Source organism: Cyprinodon tularosa, unplaced genomic scaffold (assembly GCF_016077235.1).
Source record: "Cyprinodon tularosa strain WSP-4 unplaced genomic scaffold, ASM1607723v1 ctg187, whole genome shotgun sequence".
Taxonomy (NCBI): domain Eukaryota; kingdom Metazoa; phylum Chordata; class Actinopteri; order Cyprinodontiformes; family Cyprinodontidae; genus Cyprinodon; species Cyprinodon tularosa.
Window position 1 is genome coordinate 1,843,680 of NW_024038657.1, and position 14,238 is coordinate 1,857,917.

A 14,238-nucleotide genomic window follows, 5' to 3' on the forward strand; every position below is an offset into this window, starting at 1 on the left:
AAGATAACTATTACTACTCCAAGTTCTGTCCTAAGTGGTGGGAAGGATAAAGGCTGGATGATTTTGGCACACAGACTGTTTCTTCTACTCTGACTTCAGAGGAAAGAACAGTTTATGGTTGAAGTCAAGATGAGTATGTATCGAAGAGCAACGTTACAGTTCTCAAGTATAGTAGTGGCAGTACTGTGATGAGGTTCTATTGTGTGATGCATTACACAAAATAAGATGAATAATAAAGGCAGTCCCTCTTTATACAAAAAGTATACTGGCTCAAATAATTCCTCTCATTTGGATATATATTCATCTTTGTGGTGTTCCTGTAAAATTCAAAACCTGACAGCACTTTGACATGTGTCTACCTATGTGTACAATGTTATTTTGCCAACATAACTTTTACAAAGAAACAGAATCAGTTTTAGCAAAACATTCTTTTATTAGAAACATATTGTATAAAAATGAACATGCTTCACATATTTATTTTTCTTTTCATACAGATAATTCATAAATATTCAGGCACTGTAACTTTTAGATATTTTTTAATATGTAAGTACATAAAGCAGAAATGATCAATCCATTTTAATAACATACATTAACTTACCATTTAATTTCAGTCAGCACTTACATATTGTATTTTACAACACACACAGTGTTGTAGAAAGAAAAAAAAGTATCAGTGGCAAAAGAAAACTAAATTATTGATCTTCACAAACACAAACAATTCCACAAACAATACTCGATCAAAAAAATTAGAAAACCATTGCTGCATTACTGTAGACTTATTGTACCTACATAAATCACTTATCAAAATCCTAAATTGGAATCATTTGCAGCACTTTTCCTTTTGAACATTACGCCTTTCTCCCAAACTGTGTGACATATGAGCTCTGACATGCAACATACAGACTTTTGCATTGCTGGAGATAACATTTAATGAAACAAATTCAAGATTTACTATTAATGACAAATACAGTACTCCAGACTGAAGACAGAAATGCAGTTTGCACATAACTATAAATTGTACACGTCCAGTTTTGAATTACGCTGAAACAGAATACACTGAACACCATGACAGTGAGAAAATGAATGGCAGGAGAAGTCGGTATGAGGCACAGGATGAAGGCACTGGCCCTTATTTATCACGCATATATGTTGCATATAATCTTAGAATATTGATAGTGAATTTTGATAATTCGTTATTGCTAGTTGGCAGAAATGCTAAAAAAAATAGATTTAAAATGTAATCTGGAGGTACAAAGACTTTTTTTGGATTATATATTTCATCTTAGAGGCAGACTGCTATCAATGGATTTACTTGGCCTCTCAAAAGTATACATACCCTTGTAGTTTAATATACTTTGTTACTATTACCTCAATGTCTTTTTCCGTGAAATTTCATGTGGTGGACCAAAACAAGCTAACGGGTCAATATCTAAAAAAAAAATGTGTATATTTTTAGTGTTACAAACCCTATTGTGGTGTGGATATGTAATTTATAATCAGCATACATATCATCTATGAAGGCCTGAGGTTTGTCACAGGAATAGTATTATTACTAGAGACCAAACCAGGTAGGTCAGGACTAAAGCTGCCAGGAAGTTTAAAGTGTGTGAAATTAGAAAGCATTTAATCAAAACTGACAGACAGAGTGAAGAGAGTATTATTTAAAGAAGCTCCTTGGAGGCCCATGGTAACTGCGGATGAGCTGTGTAGATCCACAGCTAAGGTATAGAATTTATGTTGACAAGGCCACTATTATACTTTCTTAAATCTGGCCTGTGCTTAAGAGTGGCAAGTAGAAAGACACTGTTGAAAGGTTGCCATAATTCATGTTTGCAGTTTGAACAAATGGAAGACACAGCAAACTCAAAAAAGAAGTTGGTCTGGTCCAAATAGTCCAAGGCTATAATTTTTTATCTGCTGTAAAACATAAAAATACCATTATCTAGCAGAAAATAAAAGAGTAGTAGAGAAAAGTGCAAGACAGGGAAAACATAAAAGCTGGAAAAGACTTAAACTAATACAATTATATTCACATATGCTTGATTTATAGTTTATTCTGTTTTTTTTTTTCATTTGCACCATCTTTTGTTGCTTTAAAAGGATCTCTTAACTACATATAAACAATATTTTTTAATAATACATTGATTTGTAAATTCAGTGTGAAAACGCAAAAAAAATGTAGAGATGTTCAAGGACTATGGAAACCTTTGAAAGTCTAAAGTGATTATGCATATGAAAAAGTGTTTTTCTTGTTTGATTTTTTTTTTGTTATTTTTGAGCATGAAAGATCTAAATATCTCTAAACTGACATTACTACTGAGTTGTCAACTTATGTAAACCCCATTTGCCTCCAGATATTGCTGAGATGTCACTGATTGTTTAGCCCTAATGGCCATTATAAAGAAGAATGACAGCAAAATATTCCAAAACAAAACCAAAATTATTTAATGCTGGTCTATTCATTATTTTTCACAACTACAACCCATCATTAGGTTTATGTTTCAAAACATGTGCAAAGCACTGATATTAGGGTTTATAATGATAACAAACCAACCATTTTGATTTACCCATCATGTAGGTACAGAGAACTGTCTGATGTCTAAATTAAACTATTTCTGTTCCACGGAGATAAGGGTTGTGACTATTTCTTAAAACAGTCAAGAAATCCTTAACTGAGGAAAAAACAGGTACAGAAATAGATTCCACCTCAAAAACCTGGTTCTGTCAAGAGTTTCTGTCTGTGCAAGATAAATAAGGACCAACTGATTTATGATGAAAATGTGGAAGTCTGCCAAAATGTATGGATGGTGATATTAAAATATGTAATTGCATTTCAGTTTGGCAACCCTTTGTATGGGATTGTTCTTTTGTCCGGCAGAAGGTTACCTAACAGGTAACAGATCAAAATGGCATCTTCACTGTGAATAACAGATGTGAAAATGTTGCATTCCAAAGACATTGACAACACAGCACGGCACACGGGATGTTCCAATTGGCATGCTTTGGGACTGTACAGAAGGATTCCCGAGATGATCATCGTGAAGTCATTGTTGTCATGAAAAGTTAACCAAACTGGGCTCATCCGCTGCTTCATTATTATGCTTTTCACATGTGTTTAGTTCATGGAGAATTACTGAGTTTTTTGTTGTAAGGCATGAAGGGAACTGCAACTTTCAACTGCACAGATTTCTGTAACCAAAAATACCATGTTTTTTATGATTCAATATTCATGATTCAACAGAGTTTGGTAAAAAAAAAAAAAAAAAGAAAGAAAAAATTAAAACAAATAAACAAAAAAGAAAAACAGAAATAAAACTCTGATTCAGCTTTATAAAGAAATGTGTGCTATACACTTCGGGAGAAAACAACATGCTAAACCTTTTCCTCTCTGTTTCAAAAATGTCAACACTCAAATCTCCCTTTTGTCTTAAAAAGTGTAGGAGGACATTTCCTACATATTCAAGATCTCTTACAACTCCCATCTTAATTCTGTAATATACTGGTTAACTATCAATTCAGCATTCAAGCCTTAAATCTTCGAAAAATATGGCATCCAAGTAAATAATTTCCAGGATTCTTCTAAGTTCTCCAAGTTGCAGAAGCTTGAACGTTCTTGATCCAAAATTGAGTGACGTCCTAAAAAAAGGTGATACCTCCCATGGCAGGCCTTTGCTTCCCTCATTCAGTTTGTGTCTGTCTTAGATGGCATGGTTGCTGTAGCTTATGTATGTCTGCTTCGAGGCCAACACTGTAAATGAAAATGTTTGAGAAAAGCAAAGGGTTAAAAATTAAATGAAATGGATAATCCTCAAATAGGCGAGGGAGGGTACACTTTAAAAATCCACATCATGGGGAGACAGATTGATACCAGACACTATTTATAGATGCCTTCATTAACCAAGCACAGGTGGAACTAATTCTGATAACATGGGTGTTATTGCAAAACTGCATTTTCATAAAGAAAAGTCTAACATAAGCAAATAGAAATTTTTTAATTGGTTATACTGCTGGAGATTTTTCCCCCAACCAAATGTGCAAACGAATCTCTGATAAAAATGAAAGAAAGAATTTAGTTTAGGACATTACATATAGACACAAATTGTACCTGACAAATATATTTTCCTAAATGTTTACTAATATTATTTCTAATCGTAATAGTAGCAGTATTTGAGTCATTATCAGTAGTCTTAATTTATACCACTATCTGTTCACTTAATTGTCTAAGTTCATGTTAATCCAACAGTGACAAACGTGTGTATATCAATTGAGGAAATGAAAATACTTTTAAAGTATCTCAGCATATATCTAGCCAATCAGAAAGGATTTCTGCAATCTTAGCTGCTAGCAACAGGTGAGAAAACTATGTAAAAGAAACTGTTAATATGAACCTGTTAGGAAAATAGGCCAGATCAATATGTCAGACATGCAATCAAAGATAAATAATTTAAGACAGGATTCATAAGATTCCAGTTTACTTCCACCAACAAGGTCTAATAAAGTCAGCATTTATTAACAATGGGTAGCAATGGGTCTAAAATAGGTGCATTCTAATTTATTTCTCATAAAAGAAAGTGGTTTATCAATTTCTCACCCTGCTTTAATATTAAACTGAGGGAACAATAAGATAAAATGGCCTAATGTTAAAAACAGCAACATATTTTCGTACCTTGTTAAGTCCATTGTGGTGGACAGAAATGCCAGAACAACATGAAAAGCTTCTCAATACCTTTTAAATTGCACCGCTTATCAAAACACAGTTTGTTCTATGTGAAGGCAGATGTTCAATCAAGACAATGTCTGCATAATTTCTACATAACGCTAGGGCGGCGGTTATGGAGGAAGTAGAAGTGGAGAGTATGAGCTGCACCTGCATATCCAGACCAAGCTTGAGGAAACCATGCACGTGCTGCCCTATTGGCAGAGGAAATATACCCTATCACCCCAACATGATTTTGAAGAAAAAAAAAACAAAACAAACAAAAAAACATCTCTTTTTATTCATAGCACTGTTTCTTGCCATTGTTATTGTTCATACATGTGCACATAGACACACACTTAAAGACACAGAGAAGGGCCAGTGGGCCGCAGGTCTACTTGAACTGTAACATACTTATATGGCTCAGAGACGTCAGCCAACAACGCTATTTAAGCTCATCTATCACATGGGTTACTTGTAAACTAAGTGAAAAGCAGGTGGATCTGGTAATTTTTTTCTCTTTCTTTAATAAGCTGCTTATCCTGCATGGCACATCCCTGAATGTGGCCGTACTAGTTTCACCAAGTTTTACTTGGCAGACACCAATAAAAATGGCTGCACATAGCTCTGGCTGGGAAACTTGTCTATAACAACTGTAATGTGGAATATGTTATGAATTCCCATCCCTATCCCTATACCATGCTGCCAAACTAACCCCCAAAAATCCAAACATAATCTGCAAATGCTAAAAAGGAAAATACAAAGCTTAACACAAATACTGTCAGATTTAGATTTTAATTGATCTACATCAGCCTTAGAGATTGTTTCTGATAGGAAATGGCAAAGTCCTCTCTTAGAAGAGAGGGGTTGGTTACACTTTAACATATCGGTCATGGTTACATACTGTAGTAAATATAAAGTAATTATAAATATAAAAAAAGAAGAAGTAAAGATGTTGGATTTGTCAAAACCAATTTAAGCATAACTCCATATGTTACAATTTGCAAAGGTAACAAATTTCGCCTTGCATTTTGTGAATATAGCATTTTTACCATAAATGGAGGAAAGAAGGGGTCAAATGGCAGATCACAGCAGTACAGTAACATTAAATGCAGCAGCCATTCAATTACCAGTTCTTCACTGCATGCAAAGATTTGTGAGGTCTTTATGCACCAAGCAAGCATGCAGCAGTCATTAAATTTGTAGTTTAAAAATTTACAGTTATTTTGAAGCCATAGGAAGTGTTATATTGGACTCTAACCACTATTAACAGATAAAAGCTATACTTATTTATATAACTATAATTTAGATTATTTCCCTTAGAAATCTGCTCAGAGCTACCATACATTCCGGAGCTCTTCAGGTGTGATGCCTTTCATATGGTTTATGTGCAAGTGTTATTGGATGTTCCATGTTTGTTTTAATAAGCCAACCACAAAGACCATGCTCAGTTATGGTAATCTGGGGAATCAAAATCAGTGAATAGCTGAAAGTTCGAGTGGGGACAAAAATTGAAGGACCCTTTATAGTAAACCCTTCTCTATATTTGTCAGAGCCATGTGTGGGATTGGAATAGGAGGCGGTATTTTTGCCATTTCATCCAAAGCATCTCATCCTGGAGAAGCATTGATAAATGAACCTTATTTAAATATTTATGTGCTGTGGGGCCAAGATTAAGAATAAACGGTTCAGAAAAAAATGCAGCTGGCAGACCTATTCGTCTTCTTTTTCACTGTTATTGTGATTCATTTTTTTGTCAGCACAGAAACAAATTACATGGGAAACATGGCTATCGCTTGTCTCCTGCTCTCAGAAAAGTGGTGTCATCACATTAACTGGGTTTATCATGCTGAGTGGCCATTGTAGAGAAACATACACATATATTGTCCTTTCATGCTCATGTGTGTTGGCCACATACAGTGAGGAAATAAGTTTCCAGTGCATAAATGTTTTTCTTTTCCATTGAGCTGAAATTCAATTTTTTTGTTGGTAACAATCCAAGTAACATTCTGAGAAATTAAAATAAATTAGTCTCTGAATTGGATGTAAAGAACTACATGAGGGAAAGATGCCTCAACATTCAGAGAGCCAAGAAAACAACTGCAATCTGTCAGTATTTAAATTGTAATATTGCTTATTATTGGTGGCAGTTAATATCCAAAGTTTTTTACTAACTTATGGCCTATAGGCCTAGGACTCAGGATAGATAATTATAGATATAATTTCAAAGAAACAATACTAATGTGTGGTAAGATACTCATGCTGTGTATTTGTTTTTTAGCACATGTTAATAGAAGACCTTTTAACTGCAAAATTAAATAATGGAAATAAATTACTGAATCTGAAGATGAGAAGATGGTGGATTTTTCAGCATGAAAATAATCCCAATCACACAACAACTTAATTGGTTTTGTTTTGAGAGAACAAGAATAAGGGTGCTAGAACGGCCAGGCCAAATCAAGGAACTGAAGATAAGCTTCCATAGAGAAGCCCCTTGGAACTTTCTTTATTTGAAGTTAATCGTGTCGGAGAATATGTCAAAATCCCATCTGAGCAGTGTGTGTAATTTCTCTACAGGTGCTGGTCATAAAATTAGAATATCATGAAAAAGTAGATTGATTTCAGTAATTCCATTTAAAAAGTGAAACTTGTATATTATATTCATACATTACATACAAACTCATATATTTCAGATGTTTATTTTGTTTAATTTTGATGATTACAAATGACAACAAATGAAAATCTCAAATTCATCATATCAGAAAATTAGAATATTACTGAAGACCAATAAAAACAAAGGATTTATAGAAATGTTGGCCAACTGAAAAGTATGAACATGAAAAGTATGAGCATGTACAGCACTCAGTATTTAGTTGGGCCTCCTTTGGCCTGTATTACTGCAGCAATGCGGCGTGGCATGGAGTCGATCAGTCTGTGGCACTGCTCAGGTGTTATGATAGCCCAGGTTGCTCTAATAGTGGCTTTTAGCTCTTCTGAATTGTTGGGTCTGGTGTATTGCATCTTCTTCTTCACAATACCCCATAGATTTTCTATGGGGTTAAGGTCAGGAGAGTTTGCTGGCCAATTAAGAACAGGGATACCATGGTCCTTCAACCAGGTACTGGTAGCTTTGGCACTGTGTGCAGGTGCCAAGTCCTGTTGGAAAATGAAATCTGCATCTCCAAAAAGTTGGTCAGCTGCAGGAAGCATGAAGTGCTCTAAAACTTCCTGGTATGTGGCTGCGTTGACCCTGGACCTCAGAAAACACAATGGACCAACACCAGCAGATGACATGGCACCCCAAACCATCACTGACTGTGGAAACTTTACACTGGACTTCAAGCAACGTGGATGAAGTGCCTCTCTTCTTTTCCTCCAGACTCTGGGACCTTGATTTCCAAAGGAAATGCAAAATTTACTTTCATCAGAGAACATGACTTTGGACCACTCACCAGCAGTCCAGTCCTGTTTCTCTTTAGCCCAGGCAAGACGCTTCTGACGCTGTCTGTGGTTCAAGAGTGGCTTGACACAAGGAATGCGACAGCAGAAACCCATGTCTTTCATACGTCTGTGTGTGGTGGTTCTTGAAGCACTCACTCCAGCTGCAGTCCACTCTTTGTGAATCTCCCCCACATTTTTGAATGGGTTTTGTTTCACAATCCTCTCCAGGGTGCGGTTATCTCTCTTGCTTGTATACTTTTTTCGACCACATCTTTTCCTTCCCTTCGCCTCTCTATTAATGTGCTTGGACACTGAGCTCTGTGAACAGCCAGCCTCTTTAGCGATGACCTTTTGTGTCTTGCCCTCCTTGTGCAAGGTGTCGATGGTCGTCTTTTGGACAACTGTCAAGTCAGCAGTCTTCCCCATGATTGTGTAGCCTATAGAACTAGACTGAAAGACCATTTAAAGGCTTTTGCAGGTGGTTTGAGTTAATTAGCTGATTAGAGTGTGGCACCAGGGGCCATCAATTTTGAACCTTTTCACAATATTCTAATTTTCTGATATGATGAATTTGAGATTTTAATTTGTTGTCATTTGTAATCATCAAAATTAAACAAAATAAACATCTGAAATATATGAGTTTGTATGTAATGTATGAATATAATATACAAGTTTCACTTTTTAAATGGAATTACTGAAATCAATCTACTTTTTCATGATATTCTAATTTTATGACCAGCACCTGTACACTTGGGACATCTTACATGTCTAGCAAAAGATTAATAGATATCAGTAGACAAACACAATATTAATTTCCTCTTCTAGTTTAATTTATTAACTCATTGAGTTATTTGAGTATATTATCCTGTATGTGCGAATTACTTGGGCTGGTACCAACATCTGGTGTGAGCTTCGTGCCAATAACCTCATTAGAAAGATATATAATGAAAAAATGTTGACATGTTCATTAGCTATTTTTTCTGCTGTATTTGAGAGTGTGATCACTGCCTTGAGTTATTCAGGAGCTGCATAATAGCCAAAACTCATTCAACACAGTGTGCATTTCAGCAGGCAAGAGTGTTTTACAGGTAGTGAAAATTAAGAGAAGAAATATGGTCACAAATAAAAAAAAAGGGCAAAGTCATTAACTATTCTCATTACCTGAGAGTCTAAAGTCCCTCACAAGGATCCCCTCCCTCAACACAGTCTGACATATAAGCACAAAGAGCAATTGTTAGATTCACAGTTCAAAAGTGGAAATGTCCTCACCAGCAAATGGGTTCTATAATTAAATAGAGATGAAACAACTCTGTTCTTAGACACACAAAAACGGTCCATGCAAGTGTGGATACAGGCTTTGTCATCCTAGTACACGTCACTATTTGCAATACAGCGTGTCAAAGCATAAAACTAGAACGTTCAGTCATCAAACCAAATGTGAGTACTTTTTGGATTTAAGTCTGTCCCTACATTAAAGCTACAGTGGGTAATAATTACAGGGATATTCAGTCAGAAATGTAATATATTATACATAACTATGTTATTTATCATCATCTACGAGCTCAGCCTCTTAACCTTTATATTTGCGTTGCCTTAGAATTCGTTATTTATAATTACATAGGAGCGGGTCTCGCAGCCATGGAGGCAGACATCTTTGCGCTACGGCAGCGCAGAGCCAACAAACTAGCGATTGCGAGATCGCCAAAACGTCACAACGATGTAGAAAAAATAACGGGTATATTTATTATCTTAAGTCTACATGAAATCTATACCCTACACAGACAAGTGAAATACTATCTGTAAAATTATCTATGTAAACAAACCTCATCACTTGAGAAGGTAGATGATGCGGACGTCGTGGAAGACATTTTGTCCCGTAACGCTCGCTGTACTGTTGGGGGGGAGAAGGGGGGGGGGGGGGGGGGGGGGGGGGGGGGGGATGTTCATGTTGCTGCAGTCTGACCGCTAGATGTCGCTAAAAGTTACACACTGTAGCTTTAAGACTGCCTACTCATATCTTATGAATTGAAAGATTCTGATTAACAAGGCATCTTTGTACCCCCATTAATGATGTAAATACTGTCTGCATGATCTCACACTTTAAATTTAACAAATCCTTTCTGAATTAGTACAAAACACAACTTTTGTTACTGAATCATCTTGTAGATTTTCAAACTTATCAAGAGAATGTTTTAACACTTTAGTACAGTGCCCCAGAAATTAAATGGGGAAAAAAATGTGCTCACTAAAACCTTTGTTTCCAGGAAATACAAAGCTCTTAGCCCTTCTTAAATAAGTCCCATGTGTGCAAGACTGCAGCTCCAACAAAGTTTAAGTGAGATGCAGTGTTGTTTTCGTTAACAATGACGAAATTATTTCGTACACGATCCTTTTTTCATCACGATAACAAAAACTGACGAGCTAAACATGGATCTTTGATGACGAAAACATGACTAGTCATTGATGTGAGACTAAATAAGAATTAGCAGGTGGTCAGTCAGACGTTGAAAAAGCATCATTGTGATGTAATCTGTTAGACAAGCTAAGCAGTATCAGCTGCAACTGCGTCTTGTTTGGACATACAGCCCACCTGGCGTGCAGCGGTGCACGTTCTGCATGACCACAGAATGACCATGGCAGCAGTGGCAGGGGAGAAAATAAGCCGGAATGCGCACTCAACTCTGAAAAACTCTGATCTTCCAGCTGTGCTTGTGCAAATATGCGTTTTTGCACAGCTTAGCTCAGACTCGCTTTATGCTCCACACTGAGCAGTATGTCTCTTCCTGCTCTCCCTACTTAATAAACGATATGTGGCTGATTAAATATGATGTAAATGTTTCCTGGTGTTGTCATTAAAGCATTTTCCATGTTTCCTTTAAATACAGTATGTCAACATTTTAGGTAGCATATTCATTCAATTTAGGTCTGGATTGCCATGGCATTACAAGGCAATTATGTAGGTTCTCTGGGTGTTATTTTGTTTATATCCAAAACCCTTAGAATTTAAATCCACTTTGACCCTTGAACAGTGGTAATAAAGGGGAAATTCTCAGAAACAAAGCCAAAGTTGCCAAAGTAGAATGAAGAATGTTTTTGTTCTTTCCTTTTTGGGGGGAAATGAAGATTGATTGATCTGTGTTTAATGCATAATTCATAGTAGATCTGGAAGTTAACCTTGTATGTCTAAAACCATTCCTTTATTGTACATTTTGTTGGCTTTTCTATCTACTATATTAACCAAGATGCTGTGTTGAACTAGATCTGCTATTTTCACAGCTCTTGAGAGACACTTTTTTTATAAAGTAGGGCATTAATTCATAGAACAGTTTATTTGAATTCTATAAATCAAAGTTTTCTGCCCAATGCGCAATGATGAACTGCACGGCAGCATTGTTTCTCCAGCAATTGTAGTATTTATGCTAGAGCTGTCAGTCCGGTAAAGAATCTGATTGTTGTTCTAAATTGTAAAGGTTAACATTTTTTGCAACATTAAACTGACTAAAACTAGACTAAAATCTTTTTAAATTTTAGTTGACTATAAACCGACTAAAACTATCACATATTGTAATGGCTAAAATATGACTAAGACTTATAACAGTTTTTGTCCTAAAGATTATGACTAAGACTAAATCTAAGATAGCTGTAAAAAAACAACACTGGTGAGATGTCCACAAGGCATTGTAATAAAGTGATAAGCACCTGCTGAATGATTTTTTTGTTTTAATGTGGGGCATATTGAGAAGATATGGGAAGGAACAGAGTAAAGTACTTGTAATACCAATTAGGCTCCAAATAAGTATTTCGTGGGAAAGAGTTAGTACTGTGTGTGCATGCTATATCTTTTATTCAACATGTCAGTTCTTTTGTGGAGAAACTCCTGGATAGAAATGGCTGTGGCTCTTGAATGGCATGAAGAGCCTTTGAAAATTGTAAGCGGCTGTGTTTTCTGCTTCCTTGTGTAGTGTGGCGTTGTCCACATGCTGTTTATGCTGAATATTACTGTAAGTAAATTAAACGCAGCCTGTTACTACTTAGATGACTTTTTAAAGGGAATTCATTGTGCTGGACTTTATTTAGAGCTACTGGAGTAGAGGGGCTAAATACAAATGCATCCCTCACTTTTTAGATTTTCACTTGTAAAAATCTTAAAAATTATATTTGGTTTAAAGTCCACTTCACAATTGTGTACTACTTTGTAAGAAAGAAGGGCGAAGGGGTTTGAATACTGTCCAAGGTACTTCACATTCAGCTATACTTATGCACGGAACATGCCTCTGCTTGAAATCCGCTTTATACAGATGTATTTGACCTGTTTTATGTCTTTACGACACCAAAGATAGTGTGTTACGAACCTTGTGTTTCCAGACTTTCACAGAGTTCAGATTTGGCTTCTCCATTTGGCCTCAGGCTTCCCTTGGGGTTGAACTTGTTGGACATTGTGGCTGCAGTGACCACAGCCTTCAGGCTGCGCTTGCGCTTGGGCACATTCTGCTCTGGATGAAAGAGAACCACATAGACCTTGGGCATATAGAGCATTCCAAGGGAAACTGATGCACTGAGGCTGACAGAGATAGTCAGTGTTGTTGTCTGGATATACATCTGTAATGTGAATATGAAAAGGGAGAAAAAATATTCCATTTGAGAATATATTCATATCCTGAAAAGTCAAGATAAAGAAACATATACATACTTGCATAAAACCTAAATAACATTACTTCTTTCTCTATTGGTTCGATATTGCATTAGATGTAATTTTTTTATGTTATGACAATGAGGAAGAATTTTCAGACAATGTTTTTTCCAGATGTTCTTTAAAAGCACATTTTAACATACACACAAATATTAAGCAAGACTTCAGTTTTCTAATGCCAATAGGAAAAACAAAAGACATGTCCTGTCCTTTTATTAAAGTAAAACTGAAGTGTTTGACCAAAATGACTTGAATAACTCTTGGATGAAAAAGGAGAAAGCCTGTAAGTCAGAGAATGTCATCCAAACTGTAAAATAATGAGGTGGATGCATTATTATGTGTAGATTTTGTGCTCCGTGAAGGATTGTGCACTGCACAAAATAGAAAGCATTAGAGAAATTATGATAAAATATGATGCTTAAGCAGCATCTCAACAACAACAGAAAAAAACAGAAATGGATGATGCAAATACAAAATAATCAACATCATTCCACCAAAATAAGTAGATGTTTTTGGATAGGCAATCACAAAACCCTGATGGTAATACTTATGAAAACTTAAGTACCTGTACACTTATTAGGCTAATTCAATCAAACACTGAAGAAATGAAGTCTAGGTGTAAATTTAACTGTAAGACTGCACCCTGCTCAAGCTTATCGGCCAAGTATCTTTTTTCTTTGGAGTAACTCAATTTGGCAACATTTAGCTTTAATAGATCTAGTGTAGGGGTAAATCGGGGGGCAGAGTGGGAGAAGGTAAGAGACTGAGTTTTCACTGGAGGCAGAGACTTCAGAATATTATTAAAACTATTGCAATGCAGCGATATGAGCTGATTTGGTAGAAACGTCTGGAATCAGAGCGGACCTTTTTTAGTCACCTTAACCTAAATCTACCTGCTAACATAGTTCTACTACATTCAGTTCCGGCATCCTGTAATGGCGTCTGAGTGCCAAAGACTTTTGTTTGTCTATGAGAGAATAACACTTTATTATTGATGCTTTTTCTGCATTTGAGTCTCTCCAGGTTGAAAATAAACCTAGGCATAAATTCAACTGAAAGACTTATCTGCCAACTAATTGCCTCTTTTGTGTCCCTGATCCAGCGTATTGATGCAGCTGCATGTCTGCACCTCAGCCATGAATGATTCAAGACTGCATTTAAACTTCCAAAACCATTCTACTAGCAGTGTCAGACTCCAGGTGGTAAAGACGTCTCTATCCTAGAGCTTCCTGCTTATGCAGCTCGTCTGCATTCAGCTCTAATATCTTCTGCCAGACTTACTGTATGTCTTCCTGTCAAAACTTTCTAATTGCTGCTTTTTTTCTCCATGTGAGACTCTCCAAGTTGAAATGTATTTAAACTTCTCAATTTCAATAAAGTTCAAAGAAAATATCTATTCTAATTTAGCAAA

The 14,238-nt window shown here is 36.1% G+C and overlaps 1 protein-coding gene across 2 annotated transcripts in view; it reads right to left on the reverse strand.

The window, feature by feature from the left end:
• Positions 1-1,999: 1,999 nt before the first annotated feature.
• Positions 2,000-14,238, reverse strand: part of LOC119782052 (metabotropic glutamate receptor 4-like) — a 218,321-nt gene continuing 206,082 nt past the window's right edge. Inside the window, exons 10-12 of one of the 2 annotated variants that reach the window (XM_038282806.1) lie at positions 12,490-12,736; positions 9,299-9,344; positions 2,000-3,748 (exon numbers count right to left, since the gene is read on the reverse strand). In XM_038282806.1, the coding sequence (XP_038138734.1) occupies positions 9,307-9,344; positions 12,490-12,736 (285 nt within the window). In that variant the 3' untranslated portion in view covers positions 2,000-3,748; positions 9,299-9,306. The remainder of the gene's footprint in view (positions 3,749-9,298; positions 9,345-12,489; positions 12,737-14,238) is intronic. The other variant, XM_038282805.1, reaches the window with a different exon arrangement.